Below are 13499 nucleotides of genomic sequence, written 5' to 3' on the forward strand. Positions count from 1 at the left end.
ATTAATAAATCCTTGTTGATTGAGTAAACAAAAGATTAAGCTTTAAATATCTTTCTAATGATGGCTTAGTATCATTAGCTACTCTTAAAGCATAATCTACATTTAAGAGGAGGCTTATCCTTAATGATAATAGCTGTAAATCCATATTTCATATAACTTAGTAATTATTTTTGGTAATTTTGCTCTCTTTTTTTGACAACGGGTCAGATGCATCAGCTCTTTTTTTTTTATGCTTGTAGTATTAGTATTATCTTCAATCCATATATATGTTTTTTTCTTTGCTCACATCTTTTTAACTATTGGCATTTTATTAGGATTAGTAGTTTTTAAAAAAAAGCAAACTGAAAATAGCTGATCCTTTTGAGGGGTAGCTTGTAGCACAGGAGCTCTGGGCCTGGAGTCAGGAAGGGCCTAGTTTTAATTTAGCATCAGACACTTATAAGCTGGATGACCTTGGACAAGTCACAGCACTTTGCTTACCTCAGTTTCCTCTTCTGTAAAACGAGCTGGAGAAGGAAACCTCAGATTCAGACAAGACTAAACAACAAGTCTCTTTATACCCATTTGATTGAGTATGATTGGTTTTAATATTCAGCTATAACATGGCTAAAAATGAAATGAATGGCTTGTCACTGTCACCTGATCTTAGACTATATAAGTGACTGACATTGAAATTATGTGAGCATATATTAAATATTAACCAAGATTAATCTTCCCCCTTTTTCCCCCCTGAGGCAATTGGGGTTAAGTGACTTACCCAGGGTCACAGAGCTAGCAAGTGTTAAGTCTGTGAGGTCATATTTGAACTCTGGTCCCCCTGACTTTTCAGGGCTGGTGCTCTACCCATTGGGCCATCTAGCTGATCACTTTCTTCTTAAATACAACTACATTTTAGTAGAAGTTCTCATATTCTTTCCAGCTGTCAATGGCTCATCTCCCATTGTCCCTGACTTTGGACATTTCCCTGTGACTGTCCAGCCTTTTCTTCTCCTCCTAAGTACTTCACTCCGCCATCTCCCTCTTTCTTTCATTAAAGAGCCTCAGCACCCAGGGATTTTCCACTGAAAGGCCATCCCTCCCCATACCCCCATACAGACGAGGAGCTGGGGTCCAGTGAAGGTCCGAGGTAGGCCTTGAGCATTGACCCCAAGTAGCAGGCCCTCCATCTACAGACTGGGCCATACTGCATTTCCACTGGGAAAAGTTGAGGCCATCCATCTTCCTCCTCCGTTCTCTTCTTCAGTCACCTCAGAATTATCCCTCCATCTTCTTGCTCTCTCTTTGATTAGTCTTATGGGGTGTTTTTCCCCCTAATTCTGCTACCAGCTAACAGATCTCTCCCATCTATGACCCACCACACTCCCAGACAGTAATCTGTTTTTTCATAGTCACATTCCTAGAGGGATTTCTCATTGCCTCTACTTTCTCACTCCTCCCTTTTCACTTCTTTGTAATCTGATTTCCACTCCACTACTTGGCTGACATTCCTCCTCAAGGTAATCAGGAATCACTTTATTGTTATAGCCTGTGGCCCTTTCTATAGCATGTGGCACTGCTGACTTGGATTTTCCCTTTTGGTACTTATCTTGGTTCTCTTCCTGTTTGTCTCCGATGCAAGTTCAACGCTGGTCCCCTCCTAATTCTGGTCTGGGCCCCTGCCCTTGTCTTCTCTTTTTATTACCTTATTAGCTCCCAAGGACTCTGCTATCATCCATTCAGGTGACTCCTCTATCCGCCCCTTGTGTCCTCAAACTGCCCATTGGGCAGGGCCACTTTAATGTCTCCTAGGCATTTCAAACCCTCAGTGGTAATACTTCCTACTCTTTGGCCTATCCTCTCTTCCTGTTGTGGGTACTTCTGTTCTAGTTCCTGGTTCTCCATTCTTCCTTCATTCATTATTCCCCTCTCTCCCAATCAATTCTTATCTATTCTCTTCTTCTTGCATCTGGTTCTTTTTTTCCCTTCACACCATAACACTCTAGTCTATTTCCTTATCACCCCTCATTTTGACTATTGCAGTATTCTCCAAATGGATCCCCTGACCTTCATTCCTCCATTTCAATCCATCCTTTACAAAGTTGCCAACTGATACTCCTTAAAACGGGTCTTAGTAGTGCCCTATTCAACAAAAATTTAATTATTACTCATTTTCTTTAAGATAAAATAAAAGTCCTTGTTTGGTATTTGGATTCCTTTTGTTTTTTTTTTAATTTAGTAGCCTTTTATTTACAGGTTATATGTATGGGTAACTTTACAGCATTCACAATTGCCAAACCTCTTGTTCCAATTTTTCCCCTCCTTCCCCCCACCCCCTCCCCCAGATGGCAGGATGACCAGTAGATGTTAAATATATTAAAATATAAATTAGATACACAATAAGTATATATGACCAAACCGTTATTTTGCTGTATAAAAAGAATCAGACTCTGAAATATTGTACAATTAGCCCGTGAAGGAAATCAGAAATGCAGGTGGGCAAAAATATAGAGATTGGGAATTCGATGTAATGGTTCTTAGTCATCTCCCAGAGTTCTTTCGCTGGCTGTAGCTGGTTCAGTTCATTACTGCTCCATTGGAAATGATTTGGTTGATCTCATTGCTGAGGATGGCCACGTCCATCAGAATTGGTCATCATATAGTATTGTTGTTGAAGTATATAATGATCTATTTGGATCCCTTTTCAACCTGCCTTCAATTTCTCTTTCCAGGCAGATCACACCTCATTCCCCCTCCATATCTGTCACACTGGTTTACTTACTTTTCTGCATACAACTTGATGCATTTGCACATGCTGACCCCCATTCATAGAATATTTTACCCCATAAACCCACTCCAACTCCCTTTTAGGTTCATTTAGGGGCCATATTGGGTAAGATATTTTACCTGATTCCTCTGTTTGCCATTTCTAGGCCCTGAATTGTGTATTAGAGATAAATAAAAATGAACAGTTCCTTCTCTCAAGCATCTTACATTCTATCAAGGGAGACTGATTACTTCTACATAGATAAGTACATCCAAATTGAATCAAAGTAATTTTGGGGAAGAGAACATTAGCAGCTTGGAGGGATTGGGAGAAGGTGGTACCTGTGCCAAGTTCTGAAAGAAACCAGAGTTTCTAAGAGGTGAAAAGGAGAGGGCAGGGCAGCCCATGTAAGGAATTCAAAGGCATAGAGTTAAACTGAAGTAAAGATAATCATCTACAAATTTTTGAAGATAGATATTTTTGAGAGTCATTCAGGTAGAGATGACAGATAGTTGAACAGCCTTTTAAGAACAGCATAGGAAAGAGCAAATTATTGGAAATCAGGAGGCTTGGATTCAGCTCTGCGGCTAACTTGGTCATTTGATTTTAGGAAATAACTAATCTGGATCTCTATTTCGGATAATCTCCAAACCTTCTACTTCTAAAATTCAGTAATGTGGCTAAGGACTTAGTCAGGATCATGACTGAACTTGGGGACCACCCAAGAGGAGGAGAATGAGCATTGAGAAAAGGCTCTTGGATTATTTGATGTATAGAAAGAAGGTCTTTGGTAACCTTGAAAACAATCACTAAGTATTTGTTAAGTGCCTACTATATTCCAGGAACTCTGCTAAACCCTGGGAATACAAAGAAACTAAAAATGCAGGCCCTGCTCTGGAGGAGTACTGGTTAATGAGGGAGAAAACATGTAAACAGCTCTGTACAAACAAAATGTATAGAGGATACATTGGAAATAATTCACAGAAAGAATTATGTTAGCATTGAGGGGAATCAGAAAAGGCTTCTTGTAGAAGGTGGCATTTTAACTGGGAGTTGAGGAAGTCAGGAAATAGACACAAGAAGAGGGAGAGTATTCCAGGTGTGGAGAATAGGAAAGAGGTCCAGAGTCACTGAATTGCAGAGAAAGCTTCAGTAGAATGGTAGCATTAGTTAATATTGGAAATGGCTAAAGGAGAGTGCATAGTAAAGAAATGAGTGTCCAAATTACTTATAATAACAAACTTACCTTTATACAATTATTATTTCATTTGATCTTCACAACAACCCTAGGAGGTAAGTGCTATTATAATATCCCCAATTTATAGATGAGGAAACTGAGGCAAAAGTTAAGTGACTTGCCCAGGGCCACATAGCTAGTAGGTGTCTAAAATGTCTCAAGGCCATATTTTAAGTCAAGTCTTTCCTGGCTCCTGGTCTGGTTCTCTAGCTCTTGCACTACCTTGATATACTCCATTTATTCTCTGAAGAAATATATTGGTGAAGGAGAAAGAGGTACCTCAAGAAAACTTTTTTTTTTTAGCCAAGATCCATGTCCTCCACTTGTAAATTAGCATAATTACCAACTATATACAATATTTTAATATTTTTAAGTTCTTTATCCCCAAGAATCCTGATTTAATCCATCTTTAGTGTTTTTATAGTCCTTTCCTTTCTTAGTAGCTACCAAATAGGATAAAACTTTGCCACTAGAAAATTTACTTTTCTTGAATTGTGACTACGAAGTCTCTATCTAACTGTAATTCTGAAGATATTTCCAGTATGTGTATTGATCTGTGTCAACATTTAAGTGCCTCCTGTTCTAGTTCCCATTGTGTAGTGCAGAATGGAAACCTCCTTCTGAGTTAGGAACATCTGGGTTCTAGTCTTAGTTTCTGTTTACTCTCTAGACAGGGGTCCTCAAACTTTTTAAATAGGGGGCCAATTCACTGTCCCTCAGACTGTTGGAGGGCCGGACTATAGTAAAAACATGTTTTTTGGGCCTTTAAATAAAGAAACTTCATTGCCCTGGGTGAGGGGATAAACGTCCTCAGCTGCTGCATCTGGCCCGCGGGCCGTAGTTTGAGGACCCTTCAGTCTAGAACCTCACATTGCCTCCCTGTGCTCCTAGAAGGGAGGGAAGGAATAAGCATTTTTAATTGCCTGCTGTGTGTGCCAGGCATTGCACTAAGCTCATTGATTCCCCGACACCCCTGAGAGGTCAGTGCATTATGTTCACGGGGTTGTTGGTCAGTCAGGTTAAGTGACTTACCCAGGGTGGAATGGGCAGGGCCTCTGTAGTTAGGGGTAAGGGGAGAAAAACAAGTTGTTGCCTTTGAGGGCAGGTGCAGGGAGGTTGGGTTGTGGTTAAACCACATGGCTAACCACACAAAGCCAGGTGCTAGGAGCTTGGGTACATGTTTCTATTCTTTGTTTTTCTAAAAATTTGGCCAATGGTTAAGAAGAAAACATCTCCCTTGAGAGGGTCTAGCCAATGAGCAGAGAGTAAATATCTCTCTTCCCCCCCAACCCCCCATCTTTCTCCGTACAATACTCTGGAGTACCCCCTTAGGTGGTCCAGTCTTCGGATGCTGCTTGGTGCTGTGCTGCTTTGTGTAGCAAGCAAGTCTTTTCCTTTGAGAAAACAGTGTGGGGTCCAGGTAATTCTTACCTCTCCAACCTGCTCTCCCACTGCATCACTGTTGGTGCCCCAGGAAGGGGCGGCGCTGGAGAGCTGGTCCCTTGGACTCTCTCGGCCACCCCCGACTGCCTTCTCTAGAGATTGCTCTGAATTCATCCTCTCCCCAGGATCGGTAAGTCCCTGCCCTTCCTCCTCGGTTCCCTCTCCCTTATCTCCTCTGACTTTGGGGCCTCCTGTGGGAGCCTCTGCCCGAGGAGTGACGGGGCTTGAACCTCATGGGTGTGCCCTGTGCTTCTGCCTTGTTTTGTCCTGGGGGAGGCCTCAGCTAGAATGTATTTTTCTTGTGCTGGACCTTTGGGATGCCCAAGCCCTGCTCCTGGGATGTCTTTTGATTTGGGCCCTCTTGCTCCCGGAGGGACACCCTAGAACGGCAGAACAGGATCTGAGGAAGAAGAGTAGGGCTTTCTTTTGTAATAACATTTGGCTCCCAAACGATTTAGGACAGTGGTTCTCAAACTTTTGTTCTCAGTATCTTCATGTTAAAAAAAACTCTGGAGGATTTGTCCAAAGAGTTTTTGTTCACATGGGTTATATTTATAGCTATTTACTATATTAGAAATAAAAAATAATTTTGAATTTGTAGACCCTCTGAAAGGATATCAGAGACCCCAACAATTCTTTGGACTACACTTTGAGGACCACTGATTTAGGAAATCGGGAAAGTTGCCTGAATATGGGTCCTAATGCTTTTAGCCACCGTTAGAGATGTCCCCTTTCTTCCCCTTCCAGGTCCCATGATGGGCTTAAGGCTTTCATTCTTCCCCCTCCTGTAGTGTCCAGTCCTGCTGGCCCCTAAACCTGGGGCAACTCCTCTGTTCCACCCTCTTCCTTATCCAGGGAGACCTCCCCAGTCTGCTCTCTACACCCACCAGGCTCTGTTGGGCCCCTCTTGCCTATGGAGCCTCAAGGCCAGCCATTCTGCTCTGGTCCTGCCGGGCACCCCCCTCACCCACTGGGGCTCCAGGCTTCACTCCATCAGCCTTGTTGTGAGTGTCCCATACAAGTGCACCCAGGCTGCTGCAACCCCGGAGGTGCTAAAAAGGGGGGACAGCAGGGGCTCCTCACCAGGATCCCTCCAGGCAGTAAAGTCCTTCCTGGCAGGTAGGAAAATTCCTGCTGGAGGTAGGGAGGTGGAGATTTGAAACAGTTGCTGCCCCATCCCCCAAGAGAAGGTGGGGGAGGCTGGGCAGAATGAAGGACTACTGAGATCCCCGGAGGGAAGAGAAAGACTGATGGTGCATACCAGCATTAAATATTCAGCAGAATGAAGGTGTAGGTAGCAAGGAAAGGGAAGAGTCTGAATAAAAGTTTGCAGAGATTAAGAAAGAATGTGGGAGATAATAAAGATTTGGGTTTTCAAACCACAAGGGAGATGTCCAAAAAGTAAAAAGAGGGTTTAAGCAGGTTTAAGGAAGTTGCAGAAGTCTAGGGAAAAAAACTGATAAGCATTGGGTTTTTTCTGAGATTATAGAACACATATTTGAACTGAAGTGTGGTAATTGGAGTGATTACTGCTGTTTTAAAAATCTTTGGCAATGGATTGCCTGGAAATAGTGAACCTCATAACATGGAAATGTGGGTAGATTAGAAAATCGATTCTGGAGGGCTTCAAGGAAAATCCACTTTTAGGGACAAACTGCAGGACACTGTGGTCAAGCTCGCTGATCTTGATCTCGAATCTCAGGTGAGGGTTATGGATTTATTTCAAATTCAGTTCTGGACATTCATCGGAAGCTTCAAAAACTTGAAAAGGTTCCCCAAAACTTCCTTGGGGAAATGCTTATTGTGACCTTTAAGGCCTTGTAATAACAGGGACAAGGTGGAAGAGATGGGGTAGACTGAAGGCCACCAATTCCCATCTCACTAATTCTTGCTTTAAATGTTAGAAAGATAGAATTGGTCCCAAGACTTTCTTTTCTTCCTGGACCCTGCCCCCTCTATAACTGCAAGGGACACTGGAAACAGGACTGTCCCCAGGGTGGATGTGCAGGAAGTATGAAGCTGGCTATTCAGCTTCCTGCCACCTGAGACCCTCAAGACTTAGACTGATAGAGCCCTGGAGGAAATCTGCTCCCTCCTTGAACATCTCTGTGGCTGAACCAAGGGTGACTTTGGATGTTGAGGACAAGTCTATCTCCTTCTTAATAGCTACAGAAGGCACTTAGTCTGTTCTGACCTCCCTCCCCTCAGTCCCCTGTGCACTTAGATGGCAAACCCTGAACAGGAGATGCACAGACCTTTTGTCCATCAGCTTTTGGTCTGTGTCCCCTGCTTGGCCAAGACCTTCTGTATAAGCTTGGTTCTGGTTTATGTTACTCCTCCAGCCGGCCCTCAGTGCCACCACCTGCCTCTCCTACCTTCCCTTTCCAAAATCTTGTAAACCTGGAGGTTTGGGAGGATGTCATACCGGGATGTCGTAAGGCAGCCCCCATCCTTGTATGTCTTAGGACAGGGGTCCTCAAACTTTGTAAATAGGGGGCCAGTTCACTGTCCCTCAGACTGTTGGAGGGCCAGACTATAGTAAAAACAAAAACTTTGTTTTGTGGGCCTTTAAATAAAGAAACTTCATTGCCCTAGGTGAGAGGGATAAACGTCCTCAGCTGTTGCATCTGGCCCGTGGGCCGTAGTTTGAGGACCCCAGTAGGATTCCACAAGCTCTATGCAGACCTGTGGCCATTCCCCACTCTGTCTCTTCTATCGCCATTGAAACTACCCATGGACCAGATGCCTCCCCCCTTGAATGAGGGCCCTTTCAGACCTTTCCAAGATCTAAGCTTTAGCCCTCCCCAATGTCACTCTGCTCCTCTATCTTTTTGTAGATGAAAGCCATGGCTCTGCCCAGGGTGTGCTGTTCAGTCCCTAGGCTCTGATCTTTGTCCTGTGAGCTACTTCCAAAGCCCTGGGTCCCCTCTGCTGGCCTTCCTGCCTTCGGCCAGCAGCAGCTAGGTACATCATAGAAGAGCCTTCCAAGTAGTCCTTGGACAACCCCTTACTGTTTATATCCCACATCCTAGAGACAAAGGGGTCTCATTGGCTCTTCATTGAGCTCCTAACCTGATCCCAGGTCCTCCTTCTTGATTCTTAATGGAGCTTGCTACTCTGGTTACTTGGTGGATTCCCTCAACGACACCACTGAGTCAGGCACTCTTGGCCCATCTGCTTCAGTCCAGAAGGCTAAACGTATAGCTTTAACAAGGGCCCCCATACACTGGGGAAGAATAAATGCTTCCATAAGTATGCTTTCCTTTCCATGTCCTCCAAGCTTATGAGGGTACTTGGAAAGAATGGGGCCTTCTCATCTCTAGTGGGTCTCCTGATAAACATGGTCCTCAAATTATGGACCTCCTTGCCACCCTTCTGGGGTTTCTGGCACACATTGTAAGAGACATCAAATCGATAACTCTGTGGTGTCCTGGGGCAATCAGCTTGCTGCCCAGGCTACCCAAAATGCAGGGATTTTTTTCCATATTTCCTGCCCTCTACTCAAAACTTCTTCCTCCCCTTCCCTTCCAAGGTTATCTGCTTCCCCTGAGTATACTCAAGAGGAACTCGATATGGCCAAGACTAAGGGTTTTCATCCCTGTGATTCTGGCTGGCGTATAAATCCCACCGGTCCACTGTTTATTCCCCAGCACCTACAGTGGAAGTTCTTCACTTCCTTCATCCTGTATTTCTAGCAGCCAGTGATACCATACACCTGCTTAACCTCACCTCCTGTTGTCTCTGTCCTGGCAATCCTGCTTCTGTAATGATAGCTCCCCCTTTCATCTAAGAGTAGGGGGTTGTTACCCTAAATCTCACCAGTTCCTTTTTTAAATAGTCAGACTGCATAACACCCTCATGGTCTGAAGATCTGTTACAGAACTCCCTGCCAAGTTTGGTAAACAAACTGAAGATCACCTTTCCAGAGCTTAGGATACCCCCCTTTGTTGGGGATCCCACGTATTCTCCCTATCCCGCCAGGAGCCTCACTTGTTTTGTTGTAAATCCTAAAGATGGCTCCCATGGGCAACATCTGTAGGAAATCGGGCCAAAATCCACTCTTCCTGCGGCCCAAACCATCCCCTTTTCCATGATGAAGCAGCAGCTGCCTTCAGAGCAGCTCAGGAAGCATAATGAAGGCATCCTGCGTGCCCCTCTTCGTTCCTGGCCAGCTCGAAGTAGTTACAGATGACAGGCCTACATCCCTATTCCCTGATTCCTGTTACCCTTCCCAAAACAAGAAGTGGGGAAATGGAATAAGCCCCAGCAGGGCCTATGTTTGTACTTGGGAACAGGGGCAGAATAACAAGTTATTGCCCACCAGGACAGGGGCAAGGGGCTTGGGTGGTGGTAAACAGGCCATGGTCAACCATACCCCCAGGTGCAAGGAGCTTGGTCCTGCTACATGTTTTTATTTATATTGTTTTTCTCAAAATTTGGCCAGGGGTTAAAAAGTGAACTTCTCCCTTGAGAAGGTCTAACTAATAGGCAAAGAGCAAGGACCTTTTCCTATAAAATACCCATTCTGAAGTATCCCCTTAGCTCAGACAATCTCCTGATGCTGCTTGTTCCCGAGCTGCTTTATGACAGACAATAAAGCCTTTTCCTTAGAGAAACTAGTTCAGTGCCCAGGTAATTCTTACCTATCGAACCTGTTCTTCCAGTGCACAGGGTCACACTGCTAGTAAGTGTCTGAGGCTGAATTGGAGGGAAAAAAACCCTCAATGTGTTAGAGGAATGAAGTACCTAATGAGGGCACTTCTTCATTATAAGAATAAGGCGATCCTTCCCAATAAGGATTTATGTTCTACTAGATATCGGGGATTCTTAACCTGAATTGTGAGTTTTTAAAAAATATCTTTATATTTTAAAAAATATTTAGATACTTCCATTTCAATATGTTTGGCTTCCTTTTAATCTTGTGATTTTATCTTTTAAGAAAATTTATTTAGTATTTTATTTTTCCCCAGTTACATGTAAAAACAATTTTTAACATTGTTTTTAAAACTTTAAGTTCCAGATTCTTTTCCTTTTCCCCCCAACATCCCTGCCCCATTAAAAATATGAGTTTAGTATAGGTTATACATGTGTAGTCATTGAAAATATTTTCATAATAGTCATGTTGTTAAAAAAAAAAAAACCTCAAGAAAAATAAAATTTAAAAAATATTATTTCAGTTTGTATTCAAACACCATTTTGTTTTCATCCCTAGTCTTTCAGAATAGTTTTGTTTTATTGTATTGTTGAGAATAATTGTGTTACTCACAGCTGATCATCCTCTGTATGTTTTATTCATAGATATATATACCAAGTAAATGCATAGTTATGGGGGAATTGGGGTGTTTATACTAACTACAGAGGGAATCCAGGAGCTGACACTTGAGCAAGCCTTCTAGAGAACTAGGGGTTTTAAGAGGCGATAGCTCAACTGCTAGTCCCAGAGTTGGGACTTCAAATACTTCAAATACAGCCTCAGACACTCACTAGCTGTCTGACCCTGATGAGAAATGGTGAACCACTCCAGTATCTTTGCTAAGAATCCCCTGTGGACATTATGGTTCACAGTGTCATGAAGAGTTAGATATAACTGGACAAGAAGGGAGTTTTAAAAGGAAAAATGAGAGACACAACTGAACACCACCCAAGGGAGTTTTAAGAGGAAAAATGAGAAAGCCGTTCAGGGCTGTGTAGACGCTGGTGGCGGTGGGCAAATATGCCAGTTTGGCAGCAGTGTAGAGTACTGAGGGGAAGTAACGGGTAATAGAACTGGAAAGATGGGGGAAGAGAGGGGTTAGGTCCTTTGGTGGTTCTGTCTGTCCATCAAGCAAAACAAAAGAGAGTGCCTCTGAAATGGATGCTGAACTTTGGGAAGAGTGCTAGCCGGCTGGACACAGGGATTCAGTCACAGAGGAGGCTGAGAAGCATTGTCTGAGTCTCCTCCCTTGGTAGAACAGCTCTTGCTGAAGCTCTGGCTTAGGGAGCTTCAGCACACTTGGGGGATTAGCTTCCTGATCTTAAAATATAAGAAGAGCTTTGTAATTATCATCTGTGGCAGGTCTGCCAAGTTAGCGCTGCCATGAGTTCAGTGTTTGGGAGAGGAGGTAGCTTCTTTCTGCAACTCTGTTGCATAATATTCCAATCCCCTTGGAAGGTTTTTTGTTTTTTTGGTCTTTTAATGCCTCTCTGGGATATTGTCACTGGCTTTGTATCCTAAGAGTCAGGGTCAAACCTTTTTTCTAATATCTGATATTAGTAGAATTAACACAGTTTCCCCCAATTGTTAGTACCTAAATAGGAATATCCCTAAAGTGAATAAACTGAATTTACCAGTTATGTTTAATGTAGTGAAGGGCAAAGTGGAGGAGAGAGCTGGGAGATGCTGTTTTGTTGCTGAATTAGTAGCATGAGAGAGGTTCTTTTAAAAGCTCGTTTTGGATTTGAATTTTTATGATAAGGATTCCTTTTTTTTTTTTAATTGTCAAAACATACGCAAGGATAATTTTTTCAACATTGACCCTTGGAAAACCTTGTGTTCCAATTTCCCCCTAACTCCCAAACCTTCCCCTATATGGCATGTAATCTCAATATATGTTAAACATGGTAAAAATATAGGTTAAATCCAAAATAGGCATACATATTTATATACAATTATCTTGATGCAGAAGGATTCCTTTTGTAACTAGAAAGTTTTAAGGAAAGGAATTTAGTAATAAAAATGTATAGATTTTTATAATTTAAAGTTGAAAAATAATAAATGTATACATTTTGAGTATTTCATTATGTATGATGGCCAAATGGATTTTAAGATATTTAGGAGACTTAGAGAAGAAAAAATTGGGTTGTTCTTTTGCTGTCTTAGAAATAGCTGACATTGCATCATCTCTGAGGCCACTTGCTGATGTAATGCTTAATGAAGCTTCCTTTGAACCATCTTGGGTTATCTGGTGCACTTGAATAGGCAGACCTCAGTGGTGAAGTTTTTGCTTCATTCTGTTTGAATCGGAGAGGATTAAAAAACGCCTAAAGTTTGCTTTCTCTCCCTTTTTTCCCTTTGGGTTGTTGAAAGGATATTTTCTGGGACAGCTGCAGCAGTGTCCTGGATTAAGTTTCGATTAGCAATGGGGATCCCACCAGATTGGAAGTCATTTATTACACATGTTTATCCTCTTGTAGTTGGTGAAATTGGACCTCCCAAATCTCTGATCGTGGGCAGAAAAAACATCAAGCTCCATAAAATAACTATTAAACTACAAAATAATAAGTTAATTGTTAAATAATAAATTGTTAAAGCTATAATTAATTGATGAATGAATGCTGACCATAGGGCAGCTGTGTTCATTGGTATTGAGTGTATCTTACCCATGTTAATAAGACAAATTCCAAATGATCTAGTCTCTTTCTCCCCCCTCAGATCTACAATTTAATATCCCAGGACATTTTTCTCTTATTTCCTAAAATACTTTGATAACTTAGTTTAACAAGTGTACTGATTTGTGGTGCTTGATATTCGGAGGAGAATAAATATGGAAAATTGTGAAACATAGTGAAGTTATAGTTGAACTCAGTGCCATTCTTGGTGGCAAATCTCTCCTGAGCTACATTCTTCTAATTTCAGCTGATAGCCCATGTGTGAACAGGAGTTGATAGCTATTCCTGAGATTGCCCTTGGGACAAAATAGATGAGTATTAGTCATTTTCTTTTCCTTGGGTAATTGAGACTACCCGGGTATTTATTCTTTTGTTAGGTGGATATACTCTTAGGATGTTAAAGGAAAGCTATTTTATGCTATTCAACTGACACCAGTAAATTTGGAGCATCGCTAATATGTGTTAAGTATTGTAGCCCAGATGAAGACTGGCCCAAAATAGTCTTTGAACGAAAGGATCTATTGAGTCTCTACTAGTTAAACGAAGTAGGATTTTCTTAAGTTAGATGCATTAATGTGCTGGCTGGGTTATAAAGGGTGTTCCTTTGGAGGAGAAAACAGGTATTAAAAGTGGAAAGGATGCCTTGTGAAGAAGGGGTGTGTCAAAGGAGATCAAAAAAGGCAAGAAAAACCTGATTAATTCTTTCCA

The 13499-nt window shown here is 42.3% G+C and overlaps 1 protein-coding gene across 3 annotated transcripts in view; it reads left to right on the top strand.

Moving 5' to 3' along the window:
• The window catches only part of LOC100928654 (cat eye syndrome critical region protein 2), a 139761-nt gene that overhangs the window by 16231 nt on the left and 110031 nt on the right, over positions 1–13499 (top strand). The window contains exon 1 of one of the 3 annotated variants that reach the window (XM_031939644.1): positions 4796–5553. The exons of the other annotated variants lie outside the window; for them this stretch is intronic. Within the exon in view, the coding sequence (XP_031795504.1) occupies positions 5329–5553 (225 nt within the window). The 5' untranslated portion in view covers positions 4796–5328. Of the gene's footprint in view, positions 1–4795; positions 5554–13499 lie in introns of those variants that run through there. 3 annotated transcript variants of the gene reach the window in all.

Source organism: Sarcophilus harrisii, chromosome 5 (genome assembly GCF_902635505.1).
Source record: "Sarcophilus harrisii chromosome 5, mSarHar1.11, whole genome shotgun sequence".
In the NCBI taxonomy this organism is placed as follows: domain Eukaryota; kingdom Metazoa; phylum Chordata; class Mammalia; order Dasyuromorphia; family Dasyuridae; genus Sarcophilus; species Sarcophilus harrisii.